The sequence below is a fragment of the Acinonyx jubatus genome, chromosome C2, assembly GCF_027475565.1.
Source record: "Acinonyx jubatus isolate Ajub_Pintada_27869175 chromosome C2, VMU_Ajub_asm_v1.0, whole genome shotgun sequence".
NCBI lineage: Eukaryota > Metazoa > Chordata > Mammalia > Carnivora > Felidae > Acinonyx > Acinonyx jubatus.
In genome coordinates this window covers 54,410,288-54,434,853 of record NC_069384.1, presented here as the reverse complement: position 1 = coordinate 54,434,853, position 24,566 = coordinate 54,410,288, and the positions used below count along the sequence as shown (strand labels likewise).

The following is a 24,566-nucleotide window of genomic DNA, read 5'->3' as shown; positions in this document are numbered from 1 at the left end:
TTCAAACAAACGACATACTTGACATGATAAATGTGCTTATTTGTCTGTCTCCATCTGTGAGAATGTAAGCTTCATGTAAGCTTTGTTTTATTCACTGATATATGTCAGTCATCTAGAATAATGCCTGCCACTTATTGGTGCTGCACAAACACTTGATAAATAAAAAGTAGAAAAATGTACCAAGGTTTACTCTGTACTTTCAGCTACTATTGATAGTTTTCTGTGTTTCATGGTTTTTCCCCCCAATCTTTTACATTGTGGCAATTTTTTTTTGTTTTTCTTTTCTTTTTTTCAATTTTCACAAGGTTTTTTTTTTTTTGTATCTTTCATACTTAGTCATTTATAATGGCTACTTCTAACCTGTCAAGTAGAGGGACTATAGTTTACTTAACCTTGCCTCGGAACTTGACTTGTTTCTCTGCTGTGAACAGCATGTGACTAGCTGTTTCTCTGTAATTAGAATTATTTTTAGGAATATATTTCCAGAGTTCAAATTCCTAGGTCAATGAAAACAAACAATATTCTTGCCCAGAGGCACATACTTAACAAAAAGAATAAAGACCATTTGGACTGTATCACATCCTTCTGCTAGTGGACACCTGTTTCTAGATAGTAATTCTAGAATTAAAGCTAAATTATAATGGGCTGGCAAAACTATAAACCTAGAAGCCCAGAAGATAGTGTTTTTGGTTCTAGCAGGGACACTGACTAGGATTCTTATAGTGGGAGCAGGGTATATGACACTTAGCCTTGTTATAAAATCCCCAAGTTGCTCTCTGCTACGTAGAACATAGTCTGTGGACTCTACAGTCCAGTGACAAGACTGGAGAATACTTATATGTCTGGCCCTAAATGATGTGCTGTATAAAATTGTTGTGATAGGCACTGCCTACCTCCCCCTAGGTTATTGGCATTAATTTTCTACTCACTTTTTTGATGAGGAAATTACTAGGTAAGTGAGTGGAGTGAAAGTGGGTGTGAAGCGATAATTCGGCTCAGGATGAAGGACCTTTTTTTCCTTCCTTTAATTCTTATTTTCACCTTTTGGCTTTGTGTGAATTAAATTTTAAGTACATACCTATCCAAACCTCCTTTCCCCTCACTGGGTCTATGCTCTAGATTTTTTGTTGCTTTTTTGCCATTACCCACTAGTCTCATGCCCTGCCCTGTCAACATATCAAACTCCGCTTTTAAAGCCAGTCAGTGGTAAATGTGATCAATTAAGCCATGTGAAGTGGGTACGTGTTCTATAAGATACGTGATATATTAGTCTCAACCCCCTAGTGGATTGGCATTTCTTCAGGCTCCTTTTCAATATGATGTTGTCACCCAGAGATTTTCGGTTTGGTCCACAGAACACCAGCAATCATCAAGACCCTTGAAGGGGGCTTATGAGGTTAAAATGATTGCTTTTTTTAGTTCTTTTGACATTTATATTGATGCTGCAAAAGCAGTGACAATTAAAACTACTTGAGCCTCATCAAGACACTCATCAAGACAGTGGTACTGCACTGTACTATTAATCATTATATTCAGTGATACATACAGTTGTTTTGGGGGGGAGTCAGTTTTAGGTAAGAATGTTCTTAATAAAGCAATAAAAATCAATCCTATTACATCCTGACCCCAAGTATATATCTTTTTAATATTCTCTCTGATAACAAAAGACGTATGCTTAAAGCACTTCCATTTTGTTTTTTTTAAAGAAGCTTTAAAAATTTTAATTCCAGTACAGTTAACATAGTGTTATGTTAGTTTCAGCTGTATAATACAGTGATTGAACAATTCTGTACATTTCTTAGTGCTCCTCACAATGTGTGCTCTGAATTCCCTTCACCTTGTTCACCCATCACCGCCTTACCCCTCTGAAGTATGATGTGTGATTAAGTTCTGTGTTGAGCTAGCAGGTGTTTTCAGGGAGTATCTTATTTATTTGAAAGGACAAACTATGTTCTGACTTAAATGTTTGGCAGATATTTTCTCAAAAATGAACAAAGCGAGCCTGTCGCTTCAAAGAAAACAACTGATATTATTTGTTGCCAATAATAAAATTGGAGTTTTAGGCAAAAATCAGATTCTGAAAGCCTGTATATGCCATCATGAGCTTGATGCTCTCAATTCTCAAAGACTTTTCTGATGAGATCACTAGTGATGTTAACAAACATGCTTTTTTAAATATTGTATAAGGGAATGTGTCAACATTTTGAAGATCTGCATAATTCAGTGAACACATATTTTTCAAATCACCACTGCATGATGTTATACAATCATGTGTGGGTGAAAGATCCATTCAAAGTTTAAAATGGACTCATAAAGTTGAATGTAACAGAGTAACACATTGCACCTAATCCTTGAGAAATTTCTATTTGTTGAGTTTTGGTGTTGTATCAAATAATAGTCACAATTATCTGAAAAGACAATGAAAATTTTTTTTAAAAATGAAAAGACTGAAGACCGTAAAATACATCTCCCTTCTCCATCTCCCTTTTCCAGGCTGGATTTTCTTCATATACTTCAATAAAACCCGTGTATTACAATAGATTGACTTCAGAGGCAAATATGAAAATCTAGTTTTTATTAAGGCAGATATTTTTAAAAATGTAAAATAATGTCATTTTTATCACTGACTTTTCTGTGGTCTTGGAAAACCACAGAAAAAAATTTTTTTTCTTTAAAAAAGTGTTGTTTATGTTAACATATTAACACATCACTAAGATTTTTATTATTATTTGAAAATGAATTAATACATATTTAAGTTTTTTCTTTTAATTTCAAATACACCAACTATTAAAAATAAAATCCATGTAAACGAAATCTCTTTGGGGTACCTAATAAATTCTAAGCATATAGAGTGTTCCTGAGGCCAGAAAGGTTGAGAACTGCTACTTTAGCCCAAATAGATGCTTCCTTAGGATGCTGAGAGGTTTAGAACTTGTTTATAGCAAGAGATATGGGGGTCATAAATATTTGGGGCTTTTAGTGTTATACTAATGACACTATGGGAGCAACTGCCTCTGCCCATGATTGGCTCAGCATCTGGTACTGTTGCTAATCACCAAGACATTTCTGTCTTATCATCAGTCTATCTATCAGAGAGGGTAGACTACAGTATAATGGAATCCCCCCCCCCCCACCGTGGTCATAGCCTCTACTATTTAATGACTATTTCTAATATTTATTTAGCAATTAGTCTACAAAACACATTCATACTCATTTAATTTCCGTTAACAATTTTTTATTGTCCTCATTTTAGAAGTGAGGCAAAGAAGTTGTAATTATCTAGAAATTATATAGCCAGAAGTTGGTAGTGCCACATGAAATGAACAAGGGAGCATAGCCTAAAAGAATGTGTTCTTCAGGGTTAAAAGCTTAATTTGAATCTACCTTCACCAACTACTGTCTGTGCATGTTTGTGTCTCCATCATATTCAAGTAAGTCTCCCTGGTTTCCCTTCTGTAATGTGGGTAATAAAGTACCGAAATAATCAAGGAGTTACGAGAATTTAACTAGATAGTAGTACCTACTGCATAGAAGATTCTCAATACATGGTAGCTAATATTACCTGTTATTGACTCAGACTCACTGCTAAAAATCAGTTCTTTATCAGGGCTCTTTTATGAGTCCTGGAGTGGAACATTGCTATGGTGCTGCTGATAACCGAACTCTCAGACCTTTTTAAGTATTATAAATATGTTGTAGGAGTCATTGTGGTTGCCCTTCAAGTGAACGAGTTAAGTGAGGAGATAGTGGATGAGGAGGAAGGCCATGATTAACTTACTTTGTGAAATCTTTCTATAGGAGAGCTCCTAACGAGGCTGGAAGAAAAGGAGGCTCTGATAAACCAACTTTCCAGGGAGAAGAGCAGCCTCACTCGACAGATAGAAGAACTAAAAGGACAACTGGAAGAGGAGTCCAAAGTAATGCATCTATTATTTCTCACCAGTAGCTTGACTGTATGTGTAAAAAAATACTAGTGCTTGATGGGGCAGTTTCAATATCTTCCCATACAAAAGAAGAGAGGAAAGTGCCTCAGAAGTTGTGGGAAAAAGAACATGGTTGACCTTGTATGTGCTGGGAAGGGCCTTGATCACTGAAGGATCTTCCTCAGTGATTCAAATTACTTGTCTAGTTTGTCAGATTTAGAGCAAGCAAACTGTGTATTTCCATTTTGTATTATTACTTGAACAGTAAGTCAGCAAGGCTCTTTATGGATCTTTGATTCTGAATTGCACCAAGAGGTTAAATTAAATAAAGGACCAGAATGAAATAAATGAGGCTGACTTAGTTCAATATTACTTTTAAGTTGTCAATAAATTATACATAGTGGTCATTTCTTCCTAAGAGGATATATACTGTTGCTAGCAGGTGACCCCAGTGAAAGTGGCTCTTTAAGGTGAAAGCCTATGAGAGAGAAATTCTTTGAGCTCTGGTTATTTCAAGTTAATTCTTCATTCATATTCAAGGCACCTTGTTGCTAACACCCCAAAGTGCCTCGCTTATTAATCTCACTACAAAGGCATCTACTCTGAGGTGAAGGTCATTGAGACTATAGACTTCTATTCTTAAATATTTTATTTTATTCCCTCCACTCTCCTTGTTTTCTATATTATATATACATTTTTATTTTTTATATGTTTGTTTATTTTGAGAGAGAGAGAGAGAGAGGGAGCACACACGCTCAGGTGAGTGAGTGGGGGAGGGGCAGAGAGGGAGAGAGAGAATCCCAAGCAGGCTCCATGTCATCAGTGCAGAGCCCAACGCAGGGTTCGAACTCACGAACCATGAGATCATAACCTGACCCCAAATCAAGAGTTGGTTGCTTAACCTACTGAGCCACCCAGACGCCCTAATATTATATGTACATTTTTAAATGACCACCATGGTTTGTACATCAGACATTCTGCTAGATACTTCACTCGTGTTATTTCAATCTTCATGTAAGTCCTATGAAACCGGTAGACTTATATCTTTTTATATGAAGAAACCAAGGTTCTGAGAAGAAAAATAATATGCCCAAGGTCATACAGCTAGTAGTAGACAGTAAAGGAATTGACGCAGGTAGTGAGATGATTTAATTTATATTTTGGAAGATCTCTGGCTGACTTCCCAGTGGCTTCCAGCTGGCCTATGAGGCCCCTTTGCATTGGTTCCAGCTTCCTCCTGTGACCTCGCATCATACATCTGCTTCTCTCATTTCCTCCCCTCCAGCCGCCCAGGCTGCCTCTCTGCCTCTTAAACAAACCACCATTATTCCTGCCGTAGGACTTTCTTAGCTGCTGTTTCCACTGTATACAGGTCCATCCTCAAGGGCTTTGGGCAATGATAAGAAGAAGCCAAACATTCTACATTGTGTCACTCTGTTTTAGTTTCTTTCTGCTGTCAGCATTTTTAAAAAAAATTAATTTGTTTATATGTTTGTTTTGTATATCCACTCACTCCTTTATGGTTCCATAGGGGAAAGACTTTGTCTGCATCTCACTCACTTCCGTAAACACTAATATCTTGAACAGGTGCTCAATAAATATATAAGAGGTAGGCAATTTAAAGCCAATTTTATTGGATTTCAAAACCTCTGTCCTTCTCAGGGTCGATGTGTATTGTTGCTCCTCCTTCCCTTCCCTCTGGCTGAGGCTGCCTTTAACTAAGCCTTTGCTCTCAGAGCTGCTTCCACCTGAGAAGATGCTTTTTTTCTAATGTGCAGAAAGGACCCATGAGGACTGGCAGAGACTCCGTTAGACTAGGTTCTTTCCACTCGACTAGATTATCTCTTGGGAATGATGCCTCTAGGTTAACTACACCACTATATAAATGGCAGAAATTTTCACTAAACTGAGTTTTGCTGTCCAAAAAGTATGGTAGCCACTACGGCACTACTGGTGGCTATCTAAATTAAAATTTACATTAATTAAAATTAAAATTCACATTAATTAAAATTAAAATTCAGTTTTGACCACACATTGTACTAAGCACATTTTGAGTGCTTAATAGCCACATGTGGCTATGGCTACCATATTGGATGGTACACATATAAAGTGTTTTCATCACTACAGAAAGTTCTATTGGAGGGGCACCTGGGTGACTCCATTGGCTGAATGTCTGACCCTTGATGTTGGCTCAGGTCATGATCCCAGGGTTGTGGGATTGAGCCCCACGTGGAGCTCCATGGAGCCTGCATGAGATTCTCTCCCTCTCTCCGTCTGCCCCTCTCCTCCACTCACTCTCTCTCTTTCTATTTAAGATTTTTTAAAAAAAGTTCCATTGGATAGTGCTGTTTTAAAATGATGAGATAGTTTTCAGAGATTTACATGTGAAATAAGAGGTTTTGTTTTTTCATTAGTGAATATAAAGCTGGACCAAATCTCAGTGATCCTTTTTAGTCCAAATAACATCTGAACCTTATATAGGGCTAAATATAAATCTTATTGCCTAAATGGTAGGGAATATTCTTACTACCTTTGCCTCCCCCACTATTTCCTGAACTCCAGGGCTGCCTATTGCTGAAGCCCACATAGTCAGGCAGGCATTTCCCTAAATAGAACTCTCTTCCCTGTTACACGGGCAGCAATTAGATACTCTATCCTTTCTTGTCCCCAATTCTTTCCCTGGTATTATCTTACTAGGTTCAGGTTCAGCTTGCATTTGTGACAGGTTGTTATTAACCTTATCTAAAAAAAAAAAAAAAAATGATGTCACCTCCAAGCGTTTCGTTGTTAATGGTAGTGATGCCTTTTCTTTCTTTCTTTTTTTTTAACGTGTGTTGTGTCCTTTAAGTCACAGAGTGCCCTGGCCCAGGCCCTGCAGTCAGCCAAGCATGACCGTGACCTTCTCCAAGAGCAATACGAGGAAGAACAAGAGGCCAAGGCTGAGCTGCTCCGGGCTCTATCCAAAGGCAATGCCGAAATGGTGCAGTGGAGGATGAAGTATGCAGATGACACCACTCAGAGAACTGAAGACTTGGAGGAAGCCAAGTGAGTAGAGCCAGGTGCACCTGAACCTGGAGGCAGTTACACACAGCGGGGGATGGGGGTAGTGACTGTGTCTTAAAGACCTCATGTATACACTTAACAACTCCTTACCAAGTGTGTGAATAAGCCCGAGACCGGAGCTGAAACAGCCACCGCTGGCAAGGAACACGTGCTCCAGTGAGGCTACAAACTAAAAATTATAATACAAAGTAGGAAAGACTATAAAGAGATCCTGGTGAAAGAAAGGAGGCTCTTTCTAGGGCCCAAGGCAAGTCTTCATAGAAGATGTGACTTTGAGCTATGGTTTGAAAATGGGCTAGCACTTGAAATCCTAGACTTCATTTGGAACATCAAAATAATCGAGTCCGTGTGTATACACGTCTCCATACATTCAAGTCATTATGTCTCTGGTCTACAACCTGTAGACTACAAAGTGGTCTGTGAAGATGGACAGGGATGGCTGGAAACATATCAGGATCTGTCGTCATGCCTTTAGGGACAAACGTTTATTTGAAAAGAAATCACCCTCAGACCACCTCTAAGGTTAGAATGTCGGTTTTATAGCCAACACTACATAAAGGTGTTAGAAGTCCTTCTCAGAAACTACGGGAGCTTGGGGCCTAGATGAATCAAGACTTGGTACCGGGGTGTAGAACTGAAACATTTTGCTCAGAGGTCAAAGGACCGTGTAAATTTGAGAGAAAGTGTCAAACCAACCCCAGCTTTATAGTCATTAAAGGTTTACTCAAAAGAATGTGTCTCTGGCTTGGTAGCTTAGCAAAAATTCGGAGCAGATCATTACAGTTCTCTTTAGTTTCAACCAAAAATATTGTTTTTCAGTTCTTTACCTAAATATTTGAGAGACGTGGCTGGGCACTTGCTTAACAGTCGCCGTGTCCTGTCCCTAAAGGGGTATCAAGTAATCTGTCTCTGAAGCCACAGTAACTTAAAAAGGGCTTTGGGATGACAGGTACTAAAAATATCTGCCGTACATGTTTGAAAAACTCTGCACCACAGAAAAGTGGGGCTTTGAACTGAAATGGCTCCTCATACCTGAAATATGGCATTTGCTTCTAAAGTAAGATTTTTTTTCCTTCGGTGATGGAAAATTTCTGGTGCAAGTGCCTAGCAGTCACAGTGTTTGAAGGTTTTCTTGGGAGGGGCAGAAAAGAGGGAAAGTATATAGACCACATATAACCGTGTGATTTTGTTGAGCTAACAAATTGTTGTCCTGCAGCACATGACAACTAAAGAGAAATAACGGACAATGTGGTAATATCCGAATCCCTCTTCTGCTTTAAACTTAGTTGAATATCAAATAAATAAAACGTTGTCTATATTATGTTTTCTTTCTAAATCACCCCAGGGAGGCAGAGGTACAAAAAAAAACCTCTAGGATTCTGCCCCCCCCCCTTTTTTTTAATTGGCAAGTTCAGGGTCCACCTGCTTTGATTTCCAGTCTTGTCTTCACAGCATGACTGTGTCTAGCTGAATCAAGCTCATCTGAGACCCAGTTGACTACTTCCAAATCCCACATTCCCTAAGGACAGGGATTTGGTTTCTTAATCTTCTACCTCTGCTTGCAGATTCTAGTGCTAAGTACTAAGTAAGAACTTATGGTTGCAAGTTGAAGAACAAAGGGTAGTTGGTATGAAATGTGGACAATGTTATCAGTGAAATGAGGGTGACCAACTTGTCTATTTTGCCCCATGGGCTTGTGGGCTTGCCTGATTTTAGCACTGATAGCCCCCCATCGCGGTGAAACCCCTTAGTATAGTTGGTCACCCAAAGTAAAATCCCTATTTTCTGGTACCAGTTGGGTATTTGTAAAGTAGTTATTACAAGATCCTTGTTTTAGATGGGTTAAAGCATCGGAATCTCCTTTTTTCTCCAGCTTTATTGAGATGTAATTGACATTCATGTATCCATATTGATATTGACATGCTGGTACCAACTCTAGTTTCATCTGGGCCCCAAACTCTTGTATACTATTGAATATGTTTAAGGAATACAAAGTGATGATTTCATATATGTACATATTGCAAAGTCTTTATCACAATGTGGTTAGTTAACACATCCCCTGCCCTATGTAATTACCATTTGTTGTCGTTATGGTGAGACCATTAAAGCTCTACTCTCACAGCAGCTTTCAAGTATATAAGACAGAATTGTTAACTATGGTCACCATGCGATCCATCAGAATCTCCTCTTAATATTTAGGAAAAATGAAGCAAGGATGCTGAACACAGATTGGTTTCTGAAGGCTTCCACCCCAAAGGGGCTGTATGATCACATTGCTCTGATGGGCTAGTTGTGTGGCACATGTTCATTCCGGAGGGTCTTTTTCTGTTTAATAATAGTAGATCAGAAAGAGCTTTGGTATGCACAGTACCTCTCATCTAAGAAGTGTAATGAATGGGTAAGAATGGGGCTGCCAGTGTCCCTGCGGGAGATGTGAGCAAGAAAACACATTTCATCCATTAGAAAGTCTCAGAGCACTGCATTGTGGGGGTGGTGGAGGAAGCACTTTAATAAGCCGCTCCATCTCAGGGGATGCTGGAGGGACAATAGTGGGGGCTAGAGTCCCTCCTGAGAGCAGTGGGACCTGTTAAGGAGCATAACAATGGCATGGATTTGAGTATATAAATTTGAGCAGATAATCTGGGGTGGAGAAAAAATTCAGAGAAAAGACAGAACTTTGGCCTGTTTAAGAGCCATGTGATAAGAGGGAGAGAGAATGAGCAGGAGAGAACCAAAGAATGTTCCTTGGGAGCAATGTAGCAAGGAGATCTTTAAAGATTAGATGCGCCTAAGAACTTTTTTTTTAATGTTTATTTATTTATCTGAAAAAGAGAGAGAGAGAGCAGGGGAGGGGCAGAGAGAGAGAGAGAGAAAATCCCAAGCAAACTCCGTATCAACAGCGCAGAGCCCGACTCCGGGCTCGAACTCACAAACTGTGAGCTCATGACCTGAGCTGAAATCAAGAGTCGGATGCTTAACCGACTGAGTCACCCAGGTGTCCCAATGTGCCTACAAACTTTCAACAACTGCTTACTGTTGGTGGGGTGTTCAGTACGATCTTCTTCTTTCTCCCATTTCTTAAGTCATCAATAAAGTCTGTATTGCTTATAGGAGGTTTAGGGTAAGGAAATACTTCCAGGATTCAGAGATCCTGAGTTCCAAGACCAGGGTGACAAAGCGTAGGGGAAAATAAAGCACACATGTACACAGGAGCCAGAGGATGGTGGCCAGCCGACATCTGGGCTCTATAGGCACAAGGAAGTCATTTTCCGGCGTGAGCTGCTTTTGCTTGGTACCATTAAGCCAACCTCAAGGGCCACCCTATTTTGTACCGAAGCACTGTTTTAATCCAGGACAAACCGGGTGAGCTCTCTGAGGGCTGAAGCTCACCTGCCATTTGTTTGGGTCTCCCCTTTGCAGGAAGAAGTTGGCAATTAGATTGCAGGAGGCGGCTGAAGCCATGGGGGTAGCAAATGCCAGAAATGCCTCCCTGGAGAGGGCCAGGCACAGACTGCAGCTCGAGCTCGGGGACACCCTGTGGGACCTTGGGAAGGCCCGTTCCTCAGCAGCGGTACTGGACCGGAAGCAGCAGCACTTTGACAAGTGCTTTGATGACTGGAGGCAGAAGCAGGAGGAGTCACAGGCCGTACTGGAGGCCTCTCAGGAGGAGGCCCGTGCCCTTAGCATGGAGCTCCTTAAGCTCAGGCACGCCTGCGAGGAGAGCACTGTGAGCCAGGAGACGCTTCAGAGGGTGAACAAGAATCTCCAAGGTACTCTGAGCTGGGCTTGGAGCCAGAGCAGGACAACATCGTGTGGGGGTGCCCTGGCTTCCAGGGCAGGGCTGTCCTTCATGGTCAGAAGCCTTGGCATTGTCGTGGTCCCGCTCAGGTTTTCACTTTACTGTTTTTTTTAAAAATTTTTTTATGTTTATTTATTTCTGAGACAGAGAGAGACACAGCATGAGTGGGAGAGGGGCAGAAAGAGAGGGAGACACAGAATCCGAAACAGGCTCCAGGCTCTGAGCTGTCAGCACAGAGTCTGACGCGGGGCTCGAACTCACAAACTGTAAGATCATGACCTGAGCCAAAGTCGGTTGCTAAACCAACTGAGCTACCCAGGCACCCCTTCACTTTTCTACTTTTAATACTCTTTTTGGAAACCTTTTTAAAATTACAGTTATTAGTTTTATTAAGTTCTAAAAATAAGACTACTTTCTTTTATTTTTTAAAAATGTTTATTTATTTTTGGGAGACAGGGACAGAGTGTGAGTGGGGGAGGGGCAGAGAGTGAGGAAGACACAGAATCCGAAGCAGGCTCCAGGCTCTGAGCTGTCAGCACAGGGCCCGATGTGGGGCTCGAACCCACAAACTGCGGGATCATGACCTGAGCCTAAGTCAGAGACTTAACTGACTGAGCCACGCAGGTGCCCTGAAAAAGGACTACTTTCTGACCTTAGCCCTAGGTTCCCTCTGTCAAGAAAGCCACTTTTAAGAATTTCTTTATCACCCATAGTCTTACCAAGATTTTCCATGCATATATTCATGTGTGTATTATTCAAATTATACAGTATTTCACACTGTTTCTTTTCTTTTCTTTTCTTTTCTTTTCTTTTCTTCTTTTCTTTTCTTTTCTTTTCTTTTCTTTTTTACATTTGTCAGTATATTTTCTAATTTAACAAATATTTCCATAGGCTATGCTATGTGCCGGGCTCTGTGGTGTATGTAACCATTCGTTATTTAATTCTCAAAACAGTCCCATGTGTTAGTTTCTTTGTCTGTAAAATGCAGATTATGTTAAATCGTGTAAGATTAAAAAATTGTCCAAATTCACAGTTGATCAAAAGCAGATCTGAGATTGGAGCCCAGCCAGCTTGACTCCAGCATATACACACTTAACGACCAGCTGTGCCACCTTCCACATGCCTTGTTATTCTCTTTGCACGTCTGTGCAAGGAGACCTGCCACGTGATTGTTGATAGCTAGGTAGTGTTTTATAATAAGGATGGTTAATGTTTTTTTAACGAGACCTTATTCAGCTTAGATATGATGTTTCACAATTATAAGTAATACTATACTGTACATGCTGCACATATATTTGTGGACGTGTAATAATAATTCAGTAGGGGTGGATTCCTAGAAACAAAGCTGCTGGGTTAAAGGAATGAACTTCTCAATTTTGAGATACTGCCAAGCAGCCCTTCAAAGAGGCGGCCAACTTACACCAGCACCATCAGTGATGTGCGTTAAAACCCTGAGATGCCCTGGGAGCAAGTTCATTACTATTGGAGACATAAATGAATCCTGCCTTCCTGTTGGCCCACATAGTCCATGATGAGGTCACTGACTGGACATGTGGGAGGTGCTGGAACAGTGGTTAGGAATCTTTAGCAGCATCCAAACCACCTGGAGGGCTTGTTAGAATGGTTGGCTGGGCCCTCCCCACAGAGTTTCTGATTCACTGGATCTAGGGTGGGGTCTGAGAATTTGCATTTCTAACAAATTGCCAGTGAGGCAAGTGCTGCTGGTCTGGGGACCACACTTGGTCTGGGGTGGGGCTTGGGCAGAAGTCTTTTTCAAAAGCTCTCCAAGTGATTCTGAGGTATGATCAGAGTGGAGAGCCACTGCCCTTGAGTTTTCTTTTGGGAACCTCTCTTCTGGAGAGGGCTTATAAGAGAAGGATTTATTATGTAAGAATTGCCATCTAAAGGGTTTGGTTTTGTAACTTTAAAAAAAATTTTTGTAATGTTTATTTATTTTTTCAGAGAGAGAGAGCAAGAGCAGGGAAGGGGCAGAGAGAGAGAGGGAGACACAGAATCTGAAGCAGGCTCCAGGCTCGGAGCTGTCAGCACAGAGCCCGAAATGGGGCACAAACCCACGAACTGTGAGATCATGACCTAAGCTGAGGTCCATGTGCCCCTTGGTTTTGTGACTTTTCAAAACTCTTGTCACATCACATCACATCACATCACATCACATGACATCACATCACATCACATCACATCACATCACATCACATCACATCACAGCCAGGGATCTCAAAACCAGAGCAGCAGGCATGCTCTTGAGCTCCTCTCACCATCTCTGGACTGTGGGTAATTCCCAGAACTACTTGGCCCTACTCCACACCTCTTAGTTACTAAAGGCTTCCTTTATGAAGACGCAGAAATGACAATAACAATATTGAGTGGGAGAGGTTTTGTCACTCCTAGATGCCTCTTTATTCTGTCAAAAGACTTGTGTTCATGAGAGACTAGACACAAACCTTCAAGTGCTTGAACTCCTTTGGATTCTTGGGTCTATCCGGGCTCCTGTGTTGGCTTCTGGCAGGCAATGACCCAGCTTATGCTTTAAGTTCCCATCCTGGTATTGAGTGGCAGCGGACAAAATGGCAGCCACTGATGTCAGGCGCTGAGCACTTACACTGGGTGTGTAAAGATTCAGGTCTGTGTCTTAGAGCACCACTAGGCAGAATCTGACGTGGCTTTGACAAAAGGACCACCATGTGAAGTTGTACAGGTTGTTCATGGTGCAATACTCTGAGAAGCACCATCCTCTCTAGTTGTAGTGGGCAACTTTCTGGCAGGTGGCAAAAGAATGTACTGAATAAAGAGTGACTTTTTCTAATTCGAACAAGGGTCCCATCTGTGCCAGTAGTGGCCTTGCCGTCAAGCTTCCAAGGATGGCATGACTACGGTCCCAGGGAAACGGTCTGCTGTACTTGATATTATGGGTCTGAGACAGGTTCCATTCACTAACTTTGCCTTTCTTTCCTCTCCAGAAGAGATTTCTAATCTGACAAATCAGGTGAGGGAAGGAAAGAAAAACTTAAGTGAAATGGAGAAGGTCAAGAAACAGATTGAACAAGAGAAGACTGAAGTCCAGGTGGCACTGGAAGAAGCAGAGGTATTACGTCCAGGGAGCAAAGGCGGTTTGTGTCAATGTGACAAAACAGGAGACCTGCTTTCTAGTAATAATAGCAGCAGCAACAACAAAATGACACTTCTTCTTCGAGTGTTAACTACTACCTGCTAGGGACTATGCCCAGTGCTCAATAGGCCTTATTTTATGCAATCACCCTAGCAAACTAGTGTCCCCATTTCACAAATGAAGGCATAGAGGCTCAGAGGGCAGGATAAGCAGCAGTGGATACAAATCTACCAATTGCAACGAAAAGAGCAACCATGTCTCTCTCATTCATCAATTTATCCTCAGTGCCTGGACCTTTACTGTTCAAAATGTGGCCCAAGGATCAGCTGCTTGGAGCTGTATTGCCCTGGAGCTTGTTAGAAATTCAGACTCCCAGCCTTCTCCCCACATCTGTTGAATCAGAATCTGCATTTTAACAAGATCCTGTAGTGTTCATATTTCCACTAATATTTGAGAAGCACTGGCCTGGAACATTGGCTTGGTGTGTACTAGAGGTTCAACAAATATCTGTTGAATCTATTTATTCATTCAACAATGAATAAATATCCTCACACCTCCTCCTCTCTTTAAAAAGAGTCAGCTAAAACCCTTTTTTTTCCCCCCTAAAAAACTTTAGTTTTAAAAATGGGATTCAAAGTGATGTTCTCAAACATTTGCCCGGAAAGCTCGTCTTTGTACAGATTGTGTGACAGGAGTGTTTTGAGTGTTCTGGATTATAAGTTCAAGAGCAGCCTCTGCCTTTATCCCTCGGGGTGTGCTAGTGAGTGAAAGGACCACTGAGAAGACTTTATGCCAAAGAGAGTGACCTATAAAAAGAGTCATCTGTCGTGGTCACTGAACAGTTAACACGCCCTGAAAAGCCTTTTTTCTCATAGCTGAATTTCATCTTCTTGACCCTCCCTTACACTAAGCACCCAGTACTTAAAACACAGCCCCCACCACTCACCCTCCAACTGAGAAAATGACTTTAAAAGGCAAAGCAGTCAGTTTTAAACAGAGCCTTTTGGAAGGTATGATAATGGGAAATTAGACCCCAAAGGACTGCTCCATGCCAAGCAGTCTCTGTTAAATTTATCTTATCACTACATTTCTGTAAGAAACCAGCCAGACAGAAGACATGTCCATATATATACCCCACATACAGAGTTGTCAAGTGGATGGCTTTTGACGCAGCTGTTGCCATTTTGTGAAGAACTGTTTCCCTCAGGTCTTCTACATTTCATACAGAATCCTTTTATTTGCTAGTGTGGTGTCATGTCACCTAACAAGGCTGGTTGGTGAAAAAGTTGGTGAAATGTTTCATTTACTTGCTCCCTTTGGTCTACTGGCCATCCTAGGCAGGGATTTCCTAAAGCCACCACCTTAACCTAAAGAAGTAATTTTTATAGCCAAACTTTCAAGCACTATGACAGGTCTGTGAGAGGTATGATTGGGCAGGGACAGTTTTAGTCTCGTATAACATACAGACTTTCCCGTCTATTGAATTGACTAGCACGTCCTAGGTGAGAAGGCCGTGGCGCTCATACCACTGACTGCCACTAGATGGCATTATATTCTATTTGCATTTTCTCAAGTTTGCATCTTCGGCAGCATCCATAAATACTTCATCAACTTGGACGTGTATTTGTAAAATTGGGTTATTTGTTTTCCTGGGTGAGCCTTTATGAGAATCTTTATCAGATTATTTCTGAAGCCACAAAACTCAAATTATCCCAGGTCACCTTCTCCAAAGATTCACTTTCTCTGTGGATTCTAGAGGTTGAGAGGTGACAGTTTCCCCTGAAGGAAGGGCAGCATTTCCTTGCAGGAAATTGCTATCCAAGCATTGGTTTTTGATTTATTGTCTCTGATATTGAAGGTAGTGTTGAGGGAACAGCAGCAAGGCCTTAAGGCATATTAAAATTCCTAACATCTTTCTTCTTTTTATCTTGAAACTGCTACTCAGTTTTATTTTCTCCTCTTGGTTACATGTAGTAAGCATGCCTCAGAAGAGGCCATAAAAATTACTCTGGCCCTCAGGACTACCTGCCAATTGTTAACTGACCAATGGATTGTTGTCACACCTGTGTCCCTAATAAACATCTTCCTCAGTATCCTCCAAATATTTTGTTTGTTTCTACTGCAATGTAAATTGTATCTTTGGAATAGACTTTAACGATTTGATCAAAGTTCCACTTTTAAACTTGAATCACCTTTATACCATCCCTGGCGGTAATTGCCTTGCCTATATTTAAATACTCAAAGGGGCAGGAGATTTCCCCAGCTGTCAAAGCAATCCATTTGAAGTAGTATTAATAATCATGGTGGTGACGGCTCACACTGAGTGTTTTGTGTCAGGCACATCCTAAATTCCTTTATTGTTCTTCCTTTGACACTATTTGGACACTATCCTGTTTCCTGTTCTCTGGCTGCTTTCACCTTTTTCTCTGTTCCTCCGTGATGTCCAGAATTGAATAAAAGATTGCAGATAGGAGTTATCACTTTCCTTGTTCTAGCTTTGATCCTTTTATTGATTCATCCTGAGGATCAACTATATTAAGAAAAGTCCAGAGTAATGAATTAAAAAGTTTAAATATAGTCACAGACAAGATTGAATCTTTCTATTTAAAAAAAAAAAATGCTTTAGAATTCTAGTTCTTGAACTACAGCCAAGAGCCCTAAGAATGTCAAAGCTGTAAGTGATGTGACAAACAAAAGCAGTCACTTGTCTCTCATCCTGTTCCAATCTTCAGGGAACTGATTTGAACTTAGAGGCCTCCCAACAACTCCAAAGAGAGCTGCAATAGTGACACACATTTTGAGGAAAAAAAATTCTGTATCCATAAAGTAGACTTAACTTAGTACTTTTAATTTATGTGTTTCAGGGAGCTCTGGAACGTAACGAAAGCAAGATTCTTCGCTTCCAGCTTGAACTCTTGGAAGCTAAAGCAGAACTTGAAAGAAAGCTTTCAGAGAAAGATGAAGAAATAGAAAATTTTAGGTATCTGAGATTATTTTGATGAGCCACATTTGCATATTCCAGAATTCTTGACTGAACAGAACGTGCTGTGTTTGGCTGCCTTTATGGCCTCTGCTGGAACATTACCAAAGAAACTTAGCCAGTCTAACCCTATGCCAGATCTTTCTAGTAAGCTCACCACTATTAATCTAAAGGAACACCTCTATACAATTACTGTCTGTTTTTAGGATTTTCTTATGATTGAGCAGCTTCTGTTCTCATAGAGACTCAAGAGAACACACCAAAAAATCATAATTATATGTACAAGGGCTGTGGGCACTACCCGGTCTCCCCATAACAAGTCTCTTGGGCATCCAAGAAGCTGACTGATAATGCTGAAGAATGGAAGAAAGGAACTAAATGTGATGCCGTACATTGAAATTAATGCCAGATCAGAGTGAAATTTTCACACACCCCCTGCCTGCACCTGTAGCCATTTGTTTGGAGAGGGGCGGGAGCCAGGAGCTAAGCTGCTTATTGAATCCCTGTTGAAGAGGCTGAGTCTTAATGGTCAGGAAACTGAATTAGACAGGACTCATGGGTTGCAGGATCTTTTCTTAGCCTCATCATAACAAGCTGATGACTTTAGACGTTCCACTTCTTAGCGTCTCAGTGAAGTGAGGGGATAAAAGCAGCGCCATACATGTCACAGAAGGTGGTGAGGAAGATCAGTGAGCTGATGTTGGCAAAGCACTTCACACTGTATAGATCAAAGGCACAATTATAAACACATGGAATTCACTGTGATTATATCATTTATCTGATCTGTTCCATTAAGTCAGTGCCATATGTCAGCAAGGAAAATCACTGGAGTCTGAGTTTCCATGGGCAACTTGCTTTCAACATGTTTGTTAAAACAATTTTTAAAAAATGTTAATATAGTCAGTTGAACTGGCTTCTTTCCCATAGCCCCAATTCAGACAAAACTCCCATGGGGGTCATTTTTTTTTTAATGAGGACATCAAGCCAAATTTGGCCCTCTGTGTGCTTTGAGTTATCCTTGCTCGCTCTCACTCATGGACACTTGCCTCTCTAGGACTGACTGTGAGGATGAATTTCGGTCTACTTAAGAGGCCCTGACTCAGTGTCTAAAAGAATTTTTTTTGATAAAGGGCAAAACATCAGTCCTTGATATTTGCCCTACTTCCTTCCATGAGGAACAAAAATGAACGTTTCTTTGTGCAGTTAAAAGAAAAAAGCTCATTTTAGGTAATGTCAACCCTGCATCTATTAATAGACCTGGCTTAGGGAAAAATGAATCCTCAGAGAGTCTGCCTCTCGTCAGGTACATCTGAATGTCTTAGAGCAGTTCACCAATTATAATAATCTTAGTGCAAAGGAAGCTGGAGATCCAAACAGCCAGGGCTGGGAGAAGAAAGAGCTGAACTCTAGGCTGGGGCTGTGGAGGGGCTGAAAAAAGAAGAGGCGGGCTAGAGGGTGGGGCGAGCTAGTCAGGAGTTTTAGTTAATGATCCATAATAGCTATAATAGGTACATCCGGAAAGGAGAGATGAGCATATCTTACAAAATATCACAAGTGCCCTTGCAGAACGTTTCTGTGCCAGTGCAGAATGTATCAGAAGCCTCTGTTTAATCTGATTATTTGGTCTGGCCTCAGGGGCTGGGAGAGGAAGGGGCCCTGAGGAGTCTGCACAGAATGGCAGGGAGAAGCACTAGGAGAGCAGAGGATTCTGGCAATCAAGATAAGCCAGGTAAATTCTAGAACTCGAGGAAAATATGGCCTGAAGGCAAGATGAGGTTCTAAGTCCTGCGTCCACATAAACCTTGGGAAAGGCCACGGAGACTGAAGGAAGCGTGTGAGGAAGGGACCAGAGAAGCCAAAGAGACTCAGAGGCAAAGATAAGAGCCCTGAGGGTTCTGCAGAGGGGTGATTCATTCAACTCCCCCTCCACCGAGCTCCAGCCATCATCCTAGAAGGACGTATTTATCCTCAGTGAGCCCCAGGCCTGTTGGTGGTGAAAGTATGAGCAGCTGGGCTATGTGTCATATGTTTTGCTTGTTAAATACATATTTGAGCACTTCATGTTGGCCAGACACTGGGCCTGCTATTCTTGTCGGGGCTTCCTAAACTTTTATGGATTGATGGGGCTTTCTTTCTTTCAAAACCATTTTTTTTTCCTACAGTGTTCTAATTGACATAGGTAGAGGTAGGGAGGTGATAATGCAGTCACTAATGGAAGGAGAGGAGGAGGTGTGGTGGCTGGCTTTGGCCCTCTCCATCCTGGATACAGAAAAGGAGGCATAATGGCAGTTAGCATGAAGGCCAACTGGTGGCCCTACCTGTCACCTGCATCCAGTTTGACCACAAGACTCAGAACTGGGTTGAAAACAAGTCGGTCAAGTGGGTCCTGAATTTTCAGAGGCCACAGATGTCCACAGGTGTTCACAGAGGCCACCTCCTCCAACTCAGGGTGTTCAGGGAAATGCTGAAGTATGGGAGTGTCTTGTCACTGGCCGAGGGCCAGGATGGACCCAACCTGTGTTCTCTCAGGCACAGCCAGAGAGGTGCGGCTGACGGTCTTGGGAAGGAGGGACTGAAAGCCCTGCAGTCCAAAGCTTGCTTTGGTTTGATCGCCTCTGGAAGGGTTAAACAAATTTTCTGTAGAGGATGAGATAGTGTAGGCAAGAAAAAAATTCTCCTTACCCTCTTTGGGTCTGTGACTGATCCTAAGAATTAAACTGACTTAAGACAGTTTAAAAGGAGAAAAGTCTACATGTTTTATTGAATTTTTAATCTCCATGGGAGCTTTCACAAAAGAATGAAGACTGGGGGGACACAACCAGAGCAGGAAGTTTTATACCTTTTAGACAAACAATAAACTTGTGAAGAATTGATAAGGCACAGGGATTTGGGCTTGTGGTAGTTTAAATGCTGAAGAATTAACAAGGTTTGTTTAGACAGCCTTCTTGGCCCTAAATTCACTGTTTGGTAACAAGGATGTCTCCCTTCCTTCTGTACAGGGGAGGGTATCTTTCACGAGGGAGGTTTATCTCCTGCATTCAGGGAAAAAGGGCAGAATTTAGACTGATCTTCCTGCTTCGATTGTTTTCTCAAACTCCTTGAGCTTAAGATATTTAATATGCCAATATGGGATAGCATTGGAGCAGCATCAATGGCAAATATTTTTGGCTTTGCAGGTAGGCCATAGGGTCTCTATCTCTACTCAACTTTGCAGTGTAGCTTGAAAGCAGTTGTACACAATAGGAAATCAAGTGGTCATGGCTGGATTTGGCCTGTAACTTCTAGTTTGCCCAACCCTGGCCTCTATAGCCTTAGGGGTCTACACATTATTTTTAATGTTCCATCATGTTTTCCTTCCATTTGGCCTGTTCCTCAAAACTCAGTGATGTCAAATTTCACACATGGTCTTAATTTATAAGCACCATCAAACTTAATTTCAGTTATTGTCTGAGTCTCTGCCAGAAGAATGTGTTTAAGTCTCTTCTCATTTCTAAGTAAAATATTTTAGCATGTCTTCAAGAAATAGGATTTCACACTCAGGCATGGTATTTGGTTAGGAAAATACCTTGCTAATCATTTTAAATCGAAATTATATGTATTAGAATTAAGGAAAATCTCACATTTCTCTGATACAGATAAACAATATTGCAGGAGAAAAAAAGTGACCTAATGAATTGACTGTCCATTTAAAGTCATTATAACTTTTGCAAGTTTTAATGTTGTTTTTTTTTTAATTCTAAATTTGAAAAAAAGTGTAACATACAGTGTTATCTTCATCTCAGGTGTACAATATAGTGATTCAATAATTCTATACACAACTCAGGGCTCACTATGATAAGTGTACTCTTAATTCCCTTCACCTAGTTCACCCGTTCCCCTACCCACCTCCTGTCTGGTAACTATCAGTTTGTCTTCTATGGTTAAGTGTCTGGTTTTTGGTTTGTCTCTTTTTTTCTTTGCTGGTGTATTTTGTTTCTTAAATTCCACATCTGAATGAAATCATGTGGTATTTATCTTTCTCTGACTTATTTCATTTAGCAGTATACCTGCTAGATCCATCCAAAATTCCACTCTTTTTTATGGCTGAGTAATATTCATATATAAATACATAAAATGTGTCACGTATATACTACATCTTCTTTATCCATTTCTCTATTGATGAACACTTGGGCTGCTTCCATAATTGGGCTATTGTAAATAATGCCTCAATAAACATAGGGATGTTATCTTTCAGTCTTTCAGTCTGAAATGAGTCTCCAGCAGGCAGCAAATAGGTGGGTCTTGCTTTTTCATCCATTTGGTCACCCTATGTCTTTTGTTTGGAGCATTTAGACCATTTATATTCAAAGTAATTATTGATAGGTATATACTTATTGCCATTTTGTTACTTGTTTTATGGTGTTTTTGTAGTTCTTCTGTTCATTTCTTCTCTTGCTCTTTTCTCTCATGTTTTGCGGGCTTTCTTTAGTGATATACCTGGATTCCTTTCTCTCTCTCTCTCTCTCTCTCTCTGCATATCTATTACTTGTTTTTGATTTGTGATTACCATCAGGTTTATATATAGCATGCATTTAGCAGTCCCATAAGTTTGAACCCATTCTTTACTCTTCTCCCCTCCATATTTTAGGTATATGGTGTCATAATTTACATCCTTTTATTTTGTGAGTCCTTTAACTGATTTTTATAAATATACTTAATTTTACTGCTTTTCTGCTTCCTACTTTTCTTACTCTTCCTACTTAAAGTCTTTCTACTCATAAAGTCTCTGATATTTCTGGGGCAACTGGATGGCTCAGTTGGGTGAGGTTCTGACTCTTGATCTTGGCTCAGATCATGATCTCACTGTTCGTGAGTTTGAACCCTGTGTCAGGCTCCCCCTGCTTGGGATTCTGTTTCTCTCTCTCTCTCTCTCTCTCTCTCTCTGCCCCTTCCCTGCTTGGGCTCTCTTTCTCAAATAAATAAACTTTTAAAAAAAGTCTCTAACATTTCTTGTAGGGCTGGTTTAGTTGTCCTGAATTCCTGTAACTTTTGTTTGGGAACTTTTTAAGTTTCCTTCTCTTATGAATGATATCCTTGCTGGATCGAATATTCTTGGTTACAGGTTTTTTCTTTCAGCACACTGAATGTATTATGCCACTCCCTTCTGGCCTACAAAGTTTCTGCTAAAAAAGTAGCTTATAGCCTTATGGGGTTTCCCTTGTATATAACTGTTTTCTTTTCTCTTTCTGCTTTTAAAATGGTTTATAATTTCTTCTTACCATTTAAATTACAATGAGTTTTGGTGTGGACCTCCTTGGGTTGATTCTTCTGGGGACTCCCATTGCCTCCTGGATCTGTTTTCTGTTTCCTTCCCCAGATTTAGGAAATTTTCTGCTATTATTTCTTCAAATAATCTTTATGCCCCATTTTATCTCTCTTCTCCTTCTGGAGTCCCTACAATGCAAATCTTATTATGTTTGATGGTATCATTGGGTTCCCTAAGTCTAATTTCAGTTTTTATTATTTTTTCTCTCCTATTCATCTTGATTGCTTTGCATTACTCTGTCTTCCAGGTTGATGATATGTTCTTCTGCTTCCTCTATGCTTTCATCTAGTGTATTTTAAATTTCAGTTATGAGTTCTTCATCTCTGGTTCTTTTGTATGTTTTCTATATTTTTGTTGAGGGCCTCACTGAGCTCCTACATTCTTTTCTCAAGTCCAGTGAGTATCTTTATGACCATTGCTTTAAATTCTCTTTCAGGCATTTGTTACCTTGGTTTCATTTAGCTCTTTTGCTGTGATTTTTATCCTGCTCTTTCATTTGGGACACATTTTTCTTTTTCCTAATTTTGTCTAACTCTCTGTATTTGTTTCTATGTGTTAAGAAAGTCAGTTACATCTCCTACTCTTGAAAGTAGTGGCCTTATGAAGATTAGTAAATAAATCTTCCCATATATCCTAGGAATTTTTCAAAATGCTACCTCTATGTTGTATCTCTGAGAGACTGTTTGTCATGCTATCTCTTTAAGGATGGGGTTCAGTTTCCTATTGCTCTCTCAGAGGCCATCTCGTTGACTTTTAAAGTTCCAGGTATTAAGCCTGATTGTAGGAACTTGTGAGGCCAGGCCCTTCTTATTTTCATAGCCAGAGGTTATAGGGTTTCCCTTCCCTGTATGGGTTCCTAGTGCCTGGGGTGCTTGCTGTGAAGAGCTGTTTCCCTCAACTCTATGTGTCTCATTCCTATGGACGATCCCATTGGTCCATTTAGCTCTTGACCATGTCTCTGTCTCCACCCTTCTTACTACCTTCATTGTTGTCTCTTCTCTAATTTTAGCTGTGGAGAGTTGGCTCTGCCAGTCTCTGTGATATTTTCTGGTTTATTTACACTGATATAGGTATTATCTAATTGTATCCAGGGGATGAGATGGGCTTAGGGTCCTCCTATTCTGCCATCTCCTCTGGAAGTCTATATCACATCTTCTTTATTCATCTATCGATGGACACTGAGGTTGCTTCCATGACGTGGCTATTGTAAATAATGCTACAGTAAATATAGGGGTGCACGTATCTTTTTGAATTCGTGTTTTTGTTTTTGTTGAGTAAATATCCAGTAGTATAATTACTAGATCATATGGTAATTCTATTTTTGATTTTTTAAGGAACATCCATACTGTTTCTCATAGGGACTGCACAAATTTGCATTCCCACCAACAGTGCCTGAGGGTTCCTTTTTCTCCACATTCTCACCAATGCTCATTATTTTTTGTTTTTGATTTTAGCCATTCTGACAGGTGTGAGGTGACATCTCATTGTGGTTTTGATTTGCATCTCCCTGATGATGAGTGATATTGAGCATCTTTTCATGTGTTTGTTGTCCATCTGGGCCCCAAATGGGCAGAGGACCTGAATAGATTTCTGTCTTTTTTGGCAAGAAGTCTATTCAGGTCCTCTGCCCATTTTTAATCATATTATTAGCATTACTATTATTTTTTGTGTTGAGTTGTATATGTTCTTTATATATTTTGGATATTAATCACTTACTGGATATATTATTTGCAAATATCTTTTCCCATTCAGTAGGTTGCCTTTTTGTTTTGTCAATGGTTTCCCTTAAGTTGTAAGTTTTTTTACTGACTTCTCTCTTTCTTTTTTTTTTTTTTTTTTTTTTGTATCTGGTTTTCTTTTTCAAACTGCATTTCATGTCAGGATGGGGGCGGGAGGAATGAAAGAACTTCTTACTATATGTTCTGGTCCTGAGTGCTTCATTTTTTTTTTAAATGTACTTGGAAGAGTTTTCATTGTAAAGATTTATTGACTATGCATGAAATGTGTTGATTGTCTATAGGCCATTCTTTAGGCCTGCATCATATCCAAGCCTCTCAAACCATAGCACTTTCTACTGTCTGCAGGCACTCATGAAGATTCATAAACAACTGTGTAAAAGTACAGTTTGAAACATTGTCTGCTTAAGTAGAATGTATGTCTGTATAAAGGATTTTGATACCAAGCTAGGGATGCTTTAGTGTTCCTGTATAAGGAGAGTCAGCTGTGGCAAAAGTGAGTTTCCCCAATATAAAACAAAAAAGTGTCTTAAAGCTTTTAGTGATGTTGATAGTATGAGTCACTATATAAGTCTGCTTGGGCTGCCATGATGAAATGCAGACTGGGTGGCTTAAACAACATAAATTTATTTT

At 40.4% G+C, this 24,566-nt stretch overlaps 1 protein-coding gene across 1 annotated transcript in view; it reads left to right on the top strand.

Moving 5' to 3' along the window:
• Positions 1-24,566, top strand: part of MYH15 (myosin heavy chain 15) — a 147,284-nt gene that overhangs the window by 90,362 nt on the left and 32,356 nt on the right. The window contains exons 29-33 of the mRNA XM_053220806.1: positions 3,799-3,917; positions 6,772-6,968; positions 10,407-10,756; positions 13,764-13,888; positions 16,777-16,892. Coding sequence (XP_053076781.1) covers positions 3,799-3,917; positions 6,772-6,968; positions 10,407-10,756; positions 13,764-13,888; positions 16,777-16,892 — 907 coding nt within the window. The remainder of the gene's footprint in view (positions 1-3,798; positions 3,918-6,771; positions 6,969-10,406; positions 10,757-13,763; positions 13,889-16,776; positions 16,893-24,566) is intronic.